Source organism: Mesoplodon mirus, assembly GCF_964341445.2.
Source record: "Mesoplodon mirus genome assembly, chromosome: 15".
Classification (NCBI taxonomy): domain Eukaryota; kingdom Metazoa; phylum Chordata; class Mammalia; order Artiodactyla; family Ziphiidae; genus Mesoplodon; species Mesoplodon mirus.
In genome coordinates, this window is record NC_138991.1 from 53,004,101 (window position 1) to 53,018,912 (window position 14,812).

Below are 14,812 nucleotides of genomic sequence, written 5' to 3' on the forward strand. Positions count from 1 at the left end.
GATCCCACATGCATGCCGCAACTAAGAGTTCAGATGCCACAACCAAGGAGTCCGCCTGCCGCAACTAAGACCCAGCGCAACCAACCAAACAAATAAATCTTAAAAAAAAAAAAAAAAAATTGGGGCTTCCCTGGTGGCTCAGTGGTTGAGAGTCCGCCTGCCGATGCAGGGGATGTGGGTTCGTGCCCCGGTCCGGGAAGATCCCACATGCCACGGAGCGGCTGGGCTCGTGAGCCATGGCCGCTGGGCCTGAGCGTCCGGAGCCTGTGCTTCGCAACGGGAAGAGGCCACAACAGTGAGAGGCCCGCGTACCACAAAAAAAAAAAAAAAAATGGCTAAACCAGCATTAAAAAAAAAAAAAAAATAAAAAATAAATGAACAAATACAACAAAACACAGTTACAGATACAGAGAATAAACAGGTAGTTGCCAGAGGGGAGGAGGTTAGGGAGAGGAGAGAAATAGGTGAGGAAGACCAAGAGGTACAAACTTCCAGTAGCAAAATAAATGAGTCACAGGTATGAAAAATACAGTGTGGGGAATACAGTCAATAACTATGTAACATCTTTATATGGTGACACCTTAGACGTATTGTGGCCATCAGTTTGAAATGTATAGAAATACTGAATTACTATATTGTATAAAAAGGAACTAACACAGTAGGTCAATTATGCTTCAAAACAAACTCATAAAAAAAGAGAGCAGATTTGTGGTTACAGACGCAGGGGAGAGGAGGAAGGGGAACTGGATTAAGATGGTCAAAAGATACAAACTTCTAGCTAAAAGATAAACAAGTACTAGGGATGCAATGCACAACATGATAATTATAATGAACACTGCTCTATGTTATGTATGAAAGTTGTTAAGAGAGTAAATCCTAAGAGTTCTCATCACGAGGCAAACAGTTTTTTCTATTTTTAAATATTGTATCTATATGAGGTGATGGACGTTCACTAAACTTGTGATAATCATTTTATGATGCACGTAAGTCAAATCATTGTGCTGTTCACTTAAACGTATACAGTACTATATGTCAATTATATCTCAATAAAACTGGAAGAAAAAATTGGCCAGGAGAACTCTGAAAAAGAAGAGAACAAACAGGGGCACTAGCTCCTCTAAATACAAAGAACATGCTCTTTAAAGCCTCAGTAATGAAAAGTGTGCTGCAGAGTGAAACAGTTATACGACCAGACAGTCCAAGGAGAGCCAAAGGTCCAGAAATAGATCCAAATACATATGAGAATTTAATTTATGATAAAGGTGGCATCACGAATCATTGATGAAAAGATGGTTGGTTCAGTTCTAGGTCTGGGGACTACCTGGTAGCCACCTGGAAAAAATTAACGTTGGACCCACACCTCATGCTACACCCGAAGATGAATTCCAACTAGATCAAAAATTTAAACTCAGTATTTGGTCAAAATCTACTACTGGCTTCTGGAATGCCAGAGAACCAACTTCAGCGGCATTTCTGGCATTCCTGAACCTGTGTGGATCAACGACCCCCGCTACTGTACACAATCAGGCCGAGTCTGTAATATCAGCAGAGCCCAGCACAGAGACTTATTGTTACTATGTGACTATTTGCTTTCAAATAAAGGTAAGCATCCTAGTTGTCCCCTGAGTGGAAAAAGCTTTTATGTCCTTTATATGGTGAAATTCTGTCAACTGATGTATTTGCTTATTTATTATCATAAGAGTAAAATGCTGCAATACATAAAAACTGTGAAAGCTGTTAATCTCATGGACAGTTATGAGAACCTGAAAATAGTTAAGCAGGAAAAGAGATTTTCAGTAAATATGAACATTAAGAGATACATCTGTTAGATAACTAAGAACATATCCTTTTTGAGCCAATAAATACTTAAAAGTCTATGTATCACTTCACACCCATCAGAATGGCCTCCATCCCAAGAACAGAAAATAACAAGTGTTGGTGAGAATGTGGTAGGAATGTAAAATGGTGTGTCATTATGAAAACTGTATGGAGGTTCTGTAAAAAATTAAAAGTAGAATTACTGTATGATCCACCAGTCCCACTTCTGGGTACATATCCAAAATAACTGAAAGCAGGATCTCAAAGAGGTATCCGTACACCCTTGTTCACTGCAGCATTATTCACAAGAGCCAACAGGTGGAAGCAACCCAAGTGTCCACTGACAGATAAATGGATAAAGAAGGGCTTCCCCGGTGGCGCAGTGGTTGAGAGTCCGCCTGCCGATGCAGGGGACACGGGTTCGTGCCCCAGTCCAGGAAGATCCCACATGCCGTGGAGCGGCTGGGCCCGTGAGCCATGGCCGCTGAGCCTGCGCGTCCGGAGCCTGTGCTCCGCAACGGGAGAGGCCACAACAGTGAGAGGCCCGCGTACCACAAAAAAAAAAAAAAAAAAAAAAAAAAAAAAAATGGATAAAGAAAATGCAGTACATACATGCAATGAAATATTATGCAGCCTTAAAAAAGGGAAATCCTGTCACATGCTACAACACGGACGAATCTCAAGGACATTATGCTAAGAGAAAGAAGCCAGTCACAAAAGGACACATCCTATTTGATTCCATTCATATGGAGTTTCTAATGTAGTCAAAATCATAGAAACAGAAAGTAGAAAAGTGATTATCAAGGGCTGAAGGGAACAGGGAGCGGAATTAATGTTTAGTGGGTATAGAGTTTCAATGTTGCAAGATGAAAAAGTTCTGAAGAGCTGTTGGCCAATAATGTGAATACATATAATACTACTGAACTGCACACTTAAAAATGGTTAAGGTGGTAAATTTGATGTCAAATTTTTTACCACAAAAAATTAAAAATAGTCTATGTAGGGAATTCCCTGGCAGTCCACTGTTTAGGACTCTGTGCTTCCACTGCAGGGGCCTGGATTCGATCCCTGGTTGGGGAACTAGGATCACACAAGCCACGTGGCAGAGCCAACAACAACAACAAAAAGTGTCTATGTAATAACACAGATACTTTTTTTTTTTTTTTTTTTTTTTTGCGGTACGCGGGCCTCTCACTGTTGTGGCCTCTCCCGTTGCAGAGCACAGGCTCCGGACATGCAGGCTCAGCAGCCATGACTCACAGGCCCAGCCGCTCCGCAGCATGTGGGATCTTCCCGGACCAGGGCACGAACCCGCGTCCCCTGCATCGGCAGGCAGACTCTCAACCACTGCGCCACCAGGGAAGCCCACATAGATACTTTTTTTAAAAATTAGATTATATCAATTTTAATCTTCGTTGAACTTTTTGGCATCTTGGCATTCACATATTAAACAAAATACCCTTTAAGGAATATATTTACTTTATAGTTAATTCAGTTAGGCCTGGAGTCTTTCAAGGTTATCCTTTCACAAGGTCATCTCCTTCCTCAGTTAAAAGTGAGTCATTTGGTTTTACGGATGTACAGTTGGAGAGACCAAAATAAGCAAATAGCTGATGATGCTGAGAAATTACTGTTCTTGCAGTAGACTGTCAAATTTTCCACAAATAACTATTAAAATTTTATAATGAAATTGTAAATTGTAATGTTTTCAAGTTTTTTTAAAATAAAACTTCAGTATTCCAGAACTTTATTTGTTCTATAATGATGATTTTGGGTCTCTACCACTTCTGATTTTAATATTCAACTATTCAGCATCTGGCTAAAATGTGAATCCAATGCATCTTCAGGAGAGAGAAAGAAAGAAAGGAAACATAAAAATACAAGAAGAAAACATAGGCTAATTGCTTTATAAACCTGGGACTGCAGATAAATTTGCCTACACAGAAATCCAAATAACTTTCAATAGTAACATATGCAATAGACAAAGATGGAAGACAAATGACAAACTCCTAACATTTTCAATTCGTATCATAAACAAATATATAAACATCTCCTAGAAACTGATGAGAAAAAACAACCAGCAATCCAATTTGAAAACAGGCAAGATGATAAAGAGTTCACAGAAAAAGAAATAAAACAGTTATTAAATATATGAAAAGGAACTCAAGATCACTCATAATTCAGAAATGTACCTATTTGTCACCTATTAGATTGGCAGAAATCCAAAGTTTGTACCTATTTGTCACCTATTAGATTGGCAGAAATCCAAAGTTTGAAAAACACTGTTTAGTGAAGCCATTTGGAAAATGGAGACTTACTCACATAGGTGCTGGGAATGGAAATTGGTACAAATGTAGAGAACAATTGGGCAAAACCTATCAAAACACATATGCATATGTCCTTTGACCCAAGAATTCCACTTCTGGGAATCTATTCTACAGATATACATCTATGCAAGCAATGCAGATCATTCACTACAGCAACACTTATCACTGCAAAAGAAAGTAAATGCAGCAAATATCCAGCCGTGGGGGGGATGGATAAATAATTATGTATCATACAATACCAACCATACAATAAAATATTATGCACTTGGAAAAAAACAACAACAAAGAATCCTCTGTGTCTTACTACAGAACGACCTCCAAAATCTATTATGTGACAAAGCAAGATGTACAATAATACACACATTCTGTATACAGAATGTTCTTTTGTGGGGAAAAAAACGGGGGGGAATAATACAAATTTCTCTTTGAATTTGAATTTTAAAACTCTACCCCTTTGTATATTATTTTTGAATCACGTGAATGTACTATCTCTTTGTGACAGACTGCATTATTGGTCCCAATTCTTCATCCTCCCTGTAGCCACACCCTTGCTTTGGCCTCATTGTGGGCGGAATGTACTTTCCCACCCCTTGACAGGGCTCGGCCGTCTGACTTGCTTTCATCAATGATATATGGGTAGAAATGATCGTAAGCCAGTGGCTTGCCAAAAATCAGAAAATACTACAAAGCCACAGGAACCAAGTCATTATGGTGTTGGTAGTAATTCATAAATTGCACGTTAGACAAAAAAGAAGGAAGAATCATGAATTAGATTCCAGAATATACAGTCAGTCCTCCACATCTGTAGGTTGCACATCCTTGGTCTCAACCAACTACAAATCAAAATTATTCAAGAAAAAAAAATCCAGAAAGTTCCAAAAAGCAAAACTTGAATTTGCCACTCACTGGCAACTATTTATACAGATTTTAGATTGTATTAGGTATTATAATTAGACATAATTTAAAGTATATGGGAAGATGCACATAGGTTATATGCAAATGTTATAGCACTTCATATAAGGGATTTGAGCATCCACAAATTTTGGTATCCTCAAGGGTCCTGGAACCAATCCCCCATGGATACCAAGGAACAACTGTATGGCAGGTTAACATATGACAGAGATGCGTTCAATTCAGTGGAAAAAAGATGGAGTGTTTAACACATAGTACTGGCACAAGTGGCTATCTACCTAATGAAAATAAAATGGGACACATATACTAGGTACAAAAATAAATTCCAGGTAGATTAAAAGCATAAGTTAAAACAATTAATAAAAAAACTTGCAAAAAAAATTAAGAGAATACACGCATAATCAAACGATCAAGGAGATGTCCCTAGTGAAGTCCGGAAACCTAGAAGCTATAAAAGACATAATTGATGACCCCAAAATGAAAAATATTTGTATGAAAAATGATACCACAAAGTCAATAGACAAAAGATTATTTGTAGGGCTTCCCTGGTGTCGCAGTGGTTGAGAGTCTGCCTGACAATGCAGGGGACGCGGGTTCGTGCCCCGGTCCAGGGGGATCCCACATGCCGTGGAGCGGCTGGGCCTGTGAGCCATGGCCTCTGAGCCTGCGCATCCGGAGCCTGTGCTCCGCAACGGGAGAGGCCACAACAGTGAGAGGCCCGCATACCTCAAAAAAAAAAAAAAAAAAAAAAGATTATTTGTAAAAAATATTTTTCAATGTGGGACAAAAGATGAGCAGCAAAAATACAGAAAGAACTCTTACAAAACTGATTTTTTAAAAAAAGGAGGTCCCAATTCTGGTAATAATAAGGTAGCTTGTATCAGACCAAACATCCTATAGATTACAACTACAAACTCTGGGTGAAACGAGAAAAACAATGATCTGAAGGCACTGGCAAAAACCGGAAGGGAGACAACACTTGGAAGAGAGACAACACTTGGAAGAAGGAAAAGCAGTGGCTGAATTCTGCATCTTATAAGCTTTGTGTCTATAGCTCCAGTGATAAAAATCCACCACCTTGGCGGAATCCCAAATTCTGCATATAAACTCTTCCCACACCTCTGGATGACCCCTGAACCATGCATGTGCATGGCAGACTTGAAGCAGCCTAGTTAAAAGCGTCAAACAGGGCTTCCCTGGTGGCGCAGTGGTTAGGAGTCTGCCTGCCAATGCAGTGGGCGCGGGTTCGTGCCCCGGTCCGGGGGGATCCCATGTGCCGTGGAGAGGCTGGGCCCGTGAGCCATAGCCGCTGGGCCTGCGCGTCCGGAGCCTGTGCTCCGCAACAGGAGAGGCCACAGCAGTGAGAGGCCCATGTACCGCAAAAAAAAAAAAAAAAAAAAGCGTCAAACAGATTTCACCTACTACCCATCAAAGGGAGACAGAGTTTGGAGTGTGAGTTCAGCCTACTTAACAAACAAACAAATTAGAAACATAACAGAATCCATAGTTTCTGCAACACATCATTCATAATGTGCAGAATATAATCCAAAATTACTAGACATGTGAAAAGCAAGAAAATGTGACCCAAACTCAGTAGAAAAGGCAATCACTGGAACATCTAACATCTGAGATAACCCAGATGTTAGAATTAGCAGAAAAGGATCTTAAAGAAAGTTGTTATAACTATCTCAAGGATGCAAACAAAGAAATCTCAGTAGAGGACTAGGAAATCTAGATCTTAAGTATCTAAAATAAAACATTATTGGAACTGGCTTTAACAGCAGATTGGAGGATGGAAGGAGTCAGTGAACTTGAAACCAGATCAATAGAAATGATCTAATTTGAGGAACCAAGACAAAGAAAATTAGGAAAAGATATGAACAGAGCCTCAGAGACCTGTGTGACAATATCAAAAGGACATGGGACACAACATGTGTGTAGCTGGTGTCCTAGAGGGCAGGAGAGAAAGAAGAGGGCAGCAAAAATCTTTGAGGAAATAATGACCAAAGTTAAATTTGGCAAAAGACAAATTTACAGACCAAAGTGCCCAGCAAACCCCTAACAGGATAAATACATACAAAATCTAGGCACATCACAAACTGCTAAAAACCAAAAATAAAGAGAAATTCTGAGAGCAGCCAGAGAAAAACACCATATTTTTTATACAGGGGAGTGATTATTCAAATGACCACTAACTTCTGACCTCCAGCAAGGAGACCAGAAGACAGCAGAACATCGTTAACGTGCTGAAAAAACAAAACAAAACAAAAAACACCTGTCAACCTGGAATTCCACATCCAACGGAAATATCCTTTAAGAATGAAGGCAAAAGAAAGACATTTTCAGATAAACTAAAGCGAGAAGAATTCACCACCAGCAGACCTGCACCACAAGAAACCCTAAGGGAAGTTCTTCAAGCTGAAGGGAAATGATAACCAGAGGGAAACTTCAAGAAGGAATGAACCAGAAACTGTAAATCTGTGGGTAAATATAAAAGGCTATCTCTTTACTCTCTTACCTTCTCGCATTACGGCTATCGCATAAAGTTCAAGGATGGTAAGTGAAACTCTAAGGTTGCAAGGCCGTTGCATTTGGTACATTATTAATGAAGTAGACTGAAAAGTTGAGCGTGTGTATTGGGGTCCCTAAAGCAACCACAAAAAAGAATGCAAGGAGCTGTGAGTGCAGTGCCAAGGGCCCGTGTCTCAACAGGAGTGTGGGGCATGTGCACGTTTATCCACACTGATGAAACTGTATACTTCTTAAGATCTGTGCGTATCGCTGTATGTAATTTATATCTAAATCTTAAGAAAAAAAAAGTGCCTGGCTCAGAGTAGTTATTCAATAACTTATTTATTATTGTTAGTATTCTGCTAAACTTCAGAACATCAATTTAAGAAATACTGTCCTACCTTAGGGCCTATTTACTGAGCACATGCTTGTCCTTCTGCCTGGAATGTTCTCACCGAATACCCTTCCCCTAGGAAGAGTGAAAACGCCCAGGCATCCCTCGGTCTTAGCCTGAATGGCATTTCCTTTGGGAAGCCTTGCCTAATATTCTCCCAGCAATAGACAAATTAATATCATCAATCACATGCTCCCACAGCACCCTGGACTTGCAGCACCTGCTGCCTGTTGCCCATTTCCTATGAGGCTGTAGGACCCACAAGGGCACTGGTTTTGCTCACTGCTGAATTCTCTACCCTCAGCACAGTGCCTGGTACCCAGAGACAAAAGGCTCCCAAACCTCTTTTCTCCTTCCCAACGTACCGTTTCGCTCTTTCCAGGTCATCATTGGCTTGCTCCAGCTCTCTGATGTATTTCTGAAGTTGATCTTTAATGGCTTTTGTCTGGGCAAGGTCATCCTCTAAGGCTGAGATCTGCCGGTAGCCTTCAGAATGCTGCGTTTCAAACTTCTCCTGAAGGACAGAATCAACACTGAGTGAATGATTTAAGACTCCCAACGAGGATGTTTATCCCCCTTCCCTGTCATCTCCTTAGGACACCGAAGGTTAATCCTGGGACATAACGCTCTCCGTTGCAGTGCATGTGTGTTGTCCCTAGCTGCTGAGCATCCATTCCTCCCCCTCTGCACAGCCCACTGGCACGCCAATTTCTTTATAATTAATTTATTTTTATTATTTATTTATTTATTTTTGGCTGTTGGGTCTTTGTTGCTGCATGTGGGCTTTCTCTAGTTGCAGCGAGCAGGGGCTACTCTTCATTGCAGTGCGCGGGCTTCAGTAGTTGTGGCTCGCGGGCTCTAGAGCGTAGGCTCAGTAGTTGTGGCGCACAGGCTTAGTTGCTCCACAGCATGTGGGATTCTTTCCGGACCAGGGCTCGAACCCGTGTCCCCTGCACTGGCAGGCGGATTCTTAACCACTGCACCACCAGGGAAGTCCCACGCCAATTTTTTTAGGGGATTTCTCTCTCCCTTATTCTAGGATCTTTGTGGGACCAGCCTTCCCATCACACTCACTCAGGACGCCAGAGGACAAGCCTAAGCTCAGTCAGGAGAACCTTCTGTCCACAGACATGGACTCTTAAGCAAATGAGGGATGATGGGGGGAACAGGGGGCCATCAAGCTGTCAAGTCCCGAGTGCTTCCTGAGCATCTTTTTTTTTTTTTTTTTTTTGCGGTACGCGGGCCTCTCACTGTTGTGGCCTCTCCCGTTGCGGAGCACAGGCTCCGGACGCGCAGGCTCAGCGGCCATGGCTCACGGGCCCAGCCGCTCCGCGGCATGTGGGATCTTCCCGGACCAGGGCACGAACCCGCGTCCCTTGCATCGGCAGGCGTTCTTTCAACCACTGCGCCACCAGGGAAGCCCTCCTGAGCATCTTATACCCTGCCCCCTCCCACACTGGTCCCTGCAGCCTCTGGTATCAAGCAGCCCCCAAGAATCTTCAAAGCAATCATTTTGTGCAAGGTGTCCACAGCCATAGAAAGCTTCATAAACCTCTCCAAGCCTGATCCACAAGGGCAATACCGACGCACTTCACATGATATCCCTGGATTACAGACAGAATAGCAGGAATCACAACGACTTTGTTGCCTGTGCCTCACAGTCAGATCAGGACATCATGGACTCAGTTTGACAACTGTTCTGACTTTGTGACCCAGGACACTCTCCCTGTGGCATGGGGGAGTTAGGAACTTCTGGGCCTCTGAGGAGGGAGAGAGAGAAGGGAAGGAGGGAAAGGGAGGCAGGAGGGAAGGGAAGAAGGAAAAAAACAAAACTGTTGTTTTTACCAAAAGAAGCTTAGTGTGATCTAGCTGGTGCTTTCCAAGGCAAGGCACAGCCCAGATGATGTCTCAACCACCTGCTGCTGCCCAGCTTCGGCAGCTAACATTTACCGCAGGTCTACTCGGCGCCAGCCTCTGGGCTCAGGACGCTGTTTTTGTTGCCTCATTTAATGCCATTTCAGAGACATGGGAACTGGGGCTCAGTCACTTCGTCAGCCCAAAGTCAACTAGAAGCACATGACTGAGCCAAGATCCATCCTGGCCACCTGGGCTTGCGCTCTTAGAACAACTAGGCTAAACTGCCCTCAACCACTTCCATCCAGGTCACGTGGGAACTGATCACATGTGCGCGCGCGCGCACACACACACACACACACACACACACACACACACACTCACTCACTCACTCACTCACTCACTCCGGCTCTGGCTCCTCTCTCAAATTACTTTCCATCATCAAACACCCTTGCCACCTTTCCTTCATCTACAAACATGAAAGAAAACACTCACTTCCCACAGGAAAGGCCCAAGTCTAATTAGAAAGTTAGAAAAACAGGCCAACTCCTCTTCTTGAGTCAGTCGAGTAAACAAAGCTGTTGCTAGAAACAGTTTGGAGGCGCTGGGGAGAGTGATGTAATGGTGACCGGGCCAGAGAGGCGTGGCCAGAGCCATGGTGAAAGAAGAAGGGCCACAGAACAGGCAGATTATTTACAAGGCAAGGACAGGGAGGGGTGTGTCACATCCTCACGTTGCTCGGTCTTCTCTGATACTCTGTTTCCTGGCTATGAGCACAGGAAGTGTCTTGGCTCAGACAAGCAGGGGCAGACCAGGCCCAGGCACGGGCGAATTCCCAGGCGTGGCTCTGATGGCTTCCCACCCTTGATTTGGGTGCCTCCCCAAATAAAACAGGAGGGGTACAGGATCCTAGGTCACTAACTTAAGTTCCAACACAGGTTCCAAGAAGACGCAGTTACTGGGCTTGTCCACCAGCATAAGGATTCAAATGTTGTCCTTTGAACTTGGGGACATGAAAAGCTGTTGCGCTTTCATTTGGGGCTAATTATAATAAACTGTCAGCTGATGGAGGCATCAATAGATGCTCTGTTGGATGCCTTACAAGCATTTTTATTCAACTTGCAATGAATAAGCCACTTGTCAAGGAGTCTGACTCAGTTGAAGACTTTCCTCTTAGGTGACAGAAATATGTGCTGGGGGCAGTTCTTCACTCCAAGGTAGTTCTGTTTCCTCGCGTGCTCCACACCCTGTGTCTCGTGAACCTGCCATGTGATTGTAATGAAGAGGTCTTCTGCTGGTTCAATGGCTCAGTCTGGAAGTGGTTAATTACTTAGCAACTGCATGATATTTAGTTAGCACGTCCTCCTACCCTCTCCAAACGATGGTTCATACCACTAGTCTTCCCATCCCTGAGCCCCCTTCAGTGTAAGGGCTGTAAAGATTGCCCAGTGCCTAGGGCAGGGGCCAGGCTGTTAACAAAATGAGTGATGTGGGCCACGTGTAGCAGCAAGACACTCAGTCCCCGGTGTCAAGAGTTGGGGGGGAAGGACAGAAGTGGGGACTGGGGCAAACTGGAGAAGGCTTGCTCTGCCTAAGCAACCACAACTCAGCTTTTTGCCGGTGTGGAAGAAGGCCGGCCTGGGGTAGCGAGATCCACCAAAGGAAGATCAAAGGAAGTCAGAAATCTAAGGTTTTACAAGAAGCTCACAACTCTGAATGTTGATACTAAACATTAAAAAAAAAAAACCACTAAAGGTATAAATTTTACTATCAAAAGAACAAACTGTAAGCAAACCCTCACCTCTAGTTAACAGCCTACTGCAGTATTTACAGGGAAGTGTACAGATGTTGGTGATTCACTTTGAAATGCATTGGGAAGACAGACTGATGGATGGATAGATATATAATAAAGCAGGTATGTATGGCAAAGGTCATTGGTAGAGCCCAGGTGGTGGATACAGGTGTTCACTGGAAAATTCTTTCAACCCTACTGTGTGCTTGAAAACTTTCATGATACAATGTTGAGTGAAAACCACTAAAGGCTTAAGCAAACAACATCTATGGGCCAGACTGACCTGTGGGTGGCCAGCTTAGGCTCTGTGGTATATGCTGTAAAAGCTTAAGAGTCCACTGCTCAGTTTCTATGGTGTGTGTGGTCCTTCCTCTGCTACTCCTCACCCCTCAATCCCCAATCCATTTGTTGGCCCCGCTTTCTCCCATGTGCTAGTAAAGCCAGATTCCCAAGGTCCACTTGACAGTCATTCTTGCCCGTGTCTGTGGCAGTTCCATATTAACTCTTCATCAAACCCTTGCACACACACACACACACACACACCAAACACACCAAACACCAGCTCAAGTCCCTCCCATCTCTTCCATGATGCTGTCTCCAGCCCGTGCAAATCTCTCAGGAGGATCTCATGGTCAGTGCCACATAACTGACCATCTTTTTGCTAAGTGCTTCCAGATGTTAGGTTTGTCCTCCCCACAAAGCTTCCAGAGGGCAAGGGACACATCTCCTTCCACTGTGCATCACACCTAGCCCTGGACTCACACTGCAGGGCCTTGGCTAGTTCTCCCAGTGGCTCATCAAAATATATATGAGGAGTTTTGTTTTAAAAAGAAAAAAAAAAAAAAAAACAAGACATGCAGACATGCTGGGGCCCCACCCAGACTTCCTGAGAATGGGAATCTCAGGGCGGGGTGGGTCCAGGCCTGTCTGATGTTTATGAAACTGGCCAGGTGACCCTGCCTGGCAGTGAGGGCTGAGAGCTGTCCCTAGGCCACAGAGTTACACTTTGTGATCATCTGCTAAGCTCTACAGAGTGTCCAAAAGGCATTCTTTACCCTGCAGAGAAGTGGTTCTCCAGATACTTGGCAATGTCCGCAGATATTTTTGGTTGTCACAACCTGGGGGAGGGGGTGCTACTGGTATCTAGTGGGTGGAGACCAGGATGCTGTTAAACAGCCCACAGTGTGAAACTCAGCCCCCACAAGAGAATCATGTGGCTGCCTTCAAATGTAAACAGTGCCCAGGGTGAGGAATCTGCTCTGTCCAACAGGACTTTCCATAATGATGGAGATATTCTACAGCCTCTCTGTCCCATAATGACACCCACTAGAGACGTGTGGCCTTTGAGCACTTGAAATATTGGCTAATATGACTGAGGAATTAAACTTCTAGTTATTTTATTTTAATTAACTTAAATATCAGTAGCCGCACGTGGCTGGGGTGACCATTCTGGACAGCATAACCTTAGGCCTTATAATATAACAATCAGCAATTCCAGAGACAGTCCATACTCTAGAAAGGTCTACTTTCCATGTGCCTTGCAGGATTGTCACCAACAGCCAAGAATGGCTGTGGGATATGTGTGAGACCTGCCTCTCACAGAGCGCCTCCATCAGGGGCATAAAGAGTTCAAGTGCCACACGCGCCCGGCAGGCCTGGGGGTGGGAGTGAGCCCGGGGCCAAGTCTGCAGGCTCCCTTTTCCAGTCACGACGCTGGACACCATCCACACCTGCATGCGTCTCCTCTCACCCCCTCACCTTGATGGTTTCCAGCTCCATGCGAAGGCGGTTGTTTTCTGACAGCAGGTCCCTGTTCCTGGTTTCAATTTGTTGCAGCTGCGTCTCCAATTCAGCTTCATATTCTCGGCTTCCCTCCTGGAATTCTCGGAGTTCCTCTTGCGTGTTCTCTGCCCTACAGAATTCCCAGATGTTAGCTGATCATTTACTGAGTGCTTACATGCTGCTGTTATACATGTATCAGCTCTTTATTCAACTGCCTTTTGAGGCAGAAACTGTCTTTGTCCTCATTATACAGATGAGAAGATGAGGTGACTTGTCTCGAGGTCAAACAAGTCAGAAGCAGAGCTTGGGCCTGCCCCCAGGTGTGTCTGACTCCACAGCCCTTTCTTAACCAATTCACTCTCCACGCATTCATTCCACTTGTACTTTCTGGAGCCCAACATGTAGTAAACACACTTTGGATTGTGTATTCTCTGCAGATTTATTTGCAAGTAGAAACTGGACATAATACAAATGCTCACTTATCACACCACTATCATGGGTCCCTGCCCCATATCCCAAACGCCCAATTCTACCTTCTCAATCCTTAAAAGTCAAGGGATATCGTTGTTTTTTTTTTTTTTTTTAACACCAAGCCTAAATTCTCTTTAAATCAAACTAAGAATAAAGAAATTACAGGAACCGGAATAAGACCTCCCTGGGTAGATTACAAGAGTCCATGAGAAATAAAAAGAAACAACATTAAACACACACACACACACAGCTCCCAGATATGGGCACTGAAACACTGGTTTCAAATTTAAAAATCTGTAACAACCCATTTTGCTAGGCATAGGGAGAAGTTCTTTCCCCACACACAAAGCACAGACCAGATACGGCATCCAGGAGCTGATAAAACCCTGCCAGAAAATAAGCTGGGAAGTAGCACAGCCGTTTGCTTAGGACCCTAAGCTTTGGGGTTCAAATTCCAGCTCTGCTATTCCCCTGGCTGTCTGACCTTGGGCAAGTTGACTTGCTTTCACTGAGGTTCAGTTTCCTCATTTGCAAAATGGGGTGAGAATGGTTTCTCCACGGGACAGTGTTGAGATTTAACTGAGATGATATATGTTAAGCCCTTCACGGTGCCTGGCACATAGTAGGCCCACAATAAATGGTTGCTGCCATCACTATGGGAAGAAAAAGCAAGGTGAACTTTGGAGAACTGACCTCTGCTTGTAGGTCATAGCCAGGTTTTTCCAGTAGTTAGCTTCTTCCTCCTCGGAGCTGAAAGTCTTTCCCGAGTCCTCCATTGTGAAAACTGGGGAAAAGATTACTATTCTTGTCTCATGATGTCTAGAAGAGAAAGTTTAAAAATTATTACCCACATCTGGTTAAACAGCTGATCTTTAATGGGGAAAAAAAATTCCTAGACTTTATGTTGGATTAAATGTGGCAAAAAACATTGCCAAAAAACTAAAACTAAAC

The 14,812-nt window shown here is 43.6% G+C and overlaps 1 protein-coding gene across 3 annotated transcripts in view; it reads right to left on the reverse strand.

Annotated features, from left to right (window-relative positions):
- Window positions 1-14,812, reverse strand: part of NDE1 (nudE neurodevelopment protein 1) — a 33,826-nt gene that overhangs the window by 8,844 nt on the left and 10,170 nt on the right. For 2 of the 3 annotated variants that reach the window (XM_082644059.1, XM_082644058.1), the window contains exons 2-4: window positions 14,555-14,680; window positions 13,367-13,520; window positions 8,328-8,476 (exon numbers count right to left, since the gene is read on the reverse strand). In XM_082644059.1, coding sequence (XP_082500185.1) covers window positions 8,328-8,476; window positions 13,367-13,520; window positions 14,555-14,637 — 386 coding nt within the window. In that variant the 5' untranslated portion in view covers window positions 14,638-14,680. The remainder of the gene's footprint in view (window positions 1-8,327; window positions 8,477-13,366; window positions 13,521-14,554; window positions 14,681-14,812) is intronic. The other variant, XM_082644060.1, reaches the window with a different exon arrangement.